At 37.5% G+C, this 3,136-nt stretch overlaps 1 protein-coding gene across 1 annotated transcript; it reads left to right on the forward strand.

Moving 5' to 3' along the window:
- The first annotated feature begins 1,102 nt into the window (after nt 1-1,102).
- LOC108254008 (ELKS/Rab6-interacting/CAST family member 1-like) lies at nt 1,103-2,307 on the forward strand. Its single transcript, XM_017448936.2, has 3 exons — nt 1,103-1,246; nt 1,572-1,668; nt 2,054-2,307. The coding sequence occupies exons 1-3, from the start codon at nt 1,106-1,108 to the stop codon at nt 2,275-2,277; spliced, it is 462 nt and encodes a 153-aa protein (XP_017304425.2). The 5' UTR covers nt 1,103-1,105; the 3' UTR covers nt 2,278-2,307.
- Nucleotides 2,308-3,136: the final 829 nt, after the last annotated feature.

Below are 3,136 nucleotides of genomic sequence, written 5' to 3' on the forward strand. Positions count from 1 at the left end.
AAAGCAATAATTAAAATGGGGGGAAATGACAAAGGTGGTGAAATACAAGGAGACATAAACCACCGGAATGAAAAGAAAGAGAGATAGAGAGACAGATTGAAAAGGGGAGAGAGGGAGAAAGACAGGGAGAGAAAGGAGGAAAGGGAGAGAGAAAGACAGAGAGAGAAAGGAGGAAAGGGAGAGAGAGAGAGAGAAAAAGGAGGAAAGGGAGAGAGAGAAATAAAGGAGGAAAGAGAAAGAGACAAATAAAGAAAGACAGACAGAGAAAGGAGGAAAGGGAGAGAGAGAGAGAAAGAAAGGAGAAAAGAGAGAGAGAGAGAGAGAAAGGAGGAAAGAGAGAGAGAGAAAGGAGGAAAGAGAGAGAGAAAGAAAGGAGAAAAGAGAGAGAGAGAGAAAGGAGAAAAGAGAGAGAGAGAGAGAGAGAGAGAGAGAGAGAGAGAGAGAGAGAGAAGTGGTAATTGAAAGAAAGGAGGAGAGAACTATAGATAAAAGTGAGAGAGAGAAAGAGACACACAGAAAGAGAAGGGAGAAGAATGAGGGAGAGAGAGAAAGAGAAAAGAGGTACAGGGAAAGAAAGAAGGAGAGAAACAGGTATAGATAAGGACTTAAGGAGAGAAGGAGAGAGAGGAAGGGAAAGGAATAGGGAGAGAAAGAGAAGAGAGAGAGAGAGAGAGAGAGAGAGAGAGAGAGAGAGAGAGAGAGAGAGACAAAAGCTGTGATGGAAAATAAAACAATGAAAAAATGGCACCAACGAAGAGAACTTATCCGCCTTGTATACAGGGTGACACAAAAGTCCTCACTATCCCTTACAGGGTGTCACAAACATAGGTCAGGACTACTTATTAAGGACTACATGAATCAAATACAGAGTGTAGCATAAGTCAGGACTACTAACTTATTAAGGACTATATGAATCAAAAACATCAGGGTGTAACTTTTATAATTCATTTCTAATCCCTCTCTTTTCATTGGTTGTTCACAGAAACAAGCCATGTTAGTCCGCCAATTGGAAAATGAGCTTAATAGGTCCTCAATTCTGATTGGTTAACTTTTATAATTCATTTCTAATCCCTCTCCTTTCATTGGTTGTCCACAGAAACAAGCCATGTTAGTCCGCCAATTGGAAGAGGAGCTACGGATGAGACTGAGAGGTCCTAACCTGGAGATGCAGAACCAGATAGAGGTCCTTTACACGGAAAATGAACACCTCACTAGAGAAATTGGCATCCTTAGAGATACTATTAAGGTGAGTAGGTACCATAAATGCTACTAATTAAATCCGGTCCACCTAGTTAAAATAGTTACATAATTGAGGAGTTGCAATTGGGAAAATATTTTTAATAAAGTTGCAATTGGGAAAATATTTTTAAAGGTCGATTCCTACGTAAAAAGTTGTGAAAAATCCAAATCTGAGGTCAAAACTCGGAAAAAGTAACTTTAAAAGGTCGAACCTAATGAAAAAGTTCAAAGATGTGTGACGTCAGACTTTACGCAGTTGTTTTTTTCGTCCGCTAGGTAGCGCCAGTATGCAAGCAGTGCTGGCCTAACGAAATTCCCGTTGTTTGTTCCAGGAACTCGAGCTTCGTATCGAAACTCAGAAACAAACCCTACAGGCCCGGGATGAGAGTATCAAGAAACTCCTGGAAATGCTGCAAAACAAGGGTGTCGGTAAGTTCGGGACGAGAGTATCAAGAAACTCCTGGAAATGCTGCAAAACAAGGGTGTCGGTAAGTTTCTAAGACACCCTGTATATTTCTTGTGTACATTTTGACAGAATTAGAGTAGACTTCACCAATGACTTAATGAGAGATTTTACTAATGGGAGAATTTTTAATGATTCGATAAGGAGTTTTTAATGGTCCAAAAAAGAGTTTTTGAAAACTCTTTTTTTGAAAACCCTTTTTGGATCATTAAAAACTCCTTTTTGGATCATTAAAAACTCCTTTTTGGATTATTTAAAAACTCCTGTTTGGATCATTAAAAATTCTCCCATTAGTGAAGTTCCAGACCTATAGTCGTTTCGACCTTCCCGTGTGTTTTGTGCCTGTTCTAGGTGGCTCCAAATTTCCGAATTTCCCCGAGTCCAAATTTCCGAATATTGCCGACTTCGAGTCGGGTCTTTCCGGTGGGGCGCGCGAGTTACAATTCAAACTGTTAGAGAGCGAAAACATAATCAAACACTACGAGTGTTTGATAACGAGTAGAGACGAAGAGTTGAACCTAACGAAAAAAGTGAGTAGACAGACAAATTTGGAGCTACTTTTTTTAATATTTTAAAAGATTTTTTTAAAAACATTTTCCCCCGTTTTAAGGATGGGAAAGAGCAAAAAACAATATATTTTTGGGGTGAACATGACATTACAACATGACATGTAACATATTTTTGGGGTAAAAAGATCATGGAAGTACTGAATTTTAAAAGATTTTTAAAAACATTGTTCCAATATTTCAAGGTTGGACGGAGCAAAAAATAAACTTGACGTCTGACATATTTTTGAAATTTTGGGCCAATAACATCATCAGTGATTGCTTCAAGAATGATAGATATAATGGGTTCCTGGTTCACAAGTTGTTTTTATAAAGTCATTTAGGTATTTTCCTAAAATTTTGAGGGTCAAAAATACTAAATTATTTACATGGTCAATTGCTATATTAACAGCGCTTACTACAGGTTAACAACCACTATATTGAAAGGGGGTATCAAAGGGTTAATTTTAAAATTCAGGATGAAATAACAGGGTGTAACAAAAGTTTTCTCAAAGGACAGATATTTTTGCGATGGGTATTTTGGGTTGTGTGTCTAGAGTTTTCCAGCTCTTTTACCAAAGTTAAATGTTAGGAAACTCAGTCTTTCTTCTCGGAACTTTGCTTTTCATGAATGTTGTGAATTAGTTCTTCATGTCTCCCAGAAAACACTATGTCTGTCCGCTTGTTTGATTTTGAAACGTTTTCATTTTATTATTTTGTTTTATTGTTTACATTTTTCTCTTTTTGTTCTTTCTCTTCCTTTTCTCACTTGATCTTTTCTCTCACGTCCTTTTACAATACATTCTTTGACATCCTTTTCTTTCTTTTCCATTTTACACCGTTCTCCGTGCCTTTTATACCTCGACATCATCTTTTCTTTCTTTTCCGT

Source organism: Diaphorina citri, unplaced genomic scaffold (genome assembly GCF_000475195.1).
Source record: "Diaphorina citri unplaced genomic scaffold, Diaci psyllid genome assembly version 1.1 scaffold6568, whole genome shotgun sequence".
Taxonomy (NCBI): Eukaryota; Metazoa; Arthropoda; class Insecta; order Hemiptera; family Psyllidae; genus Diaphorina; species Diaphorina citri.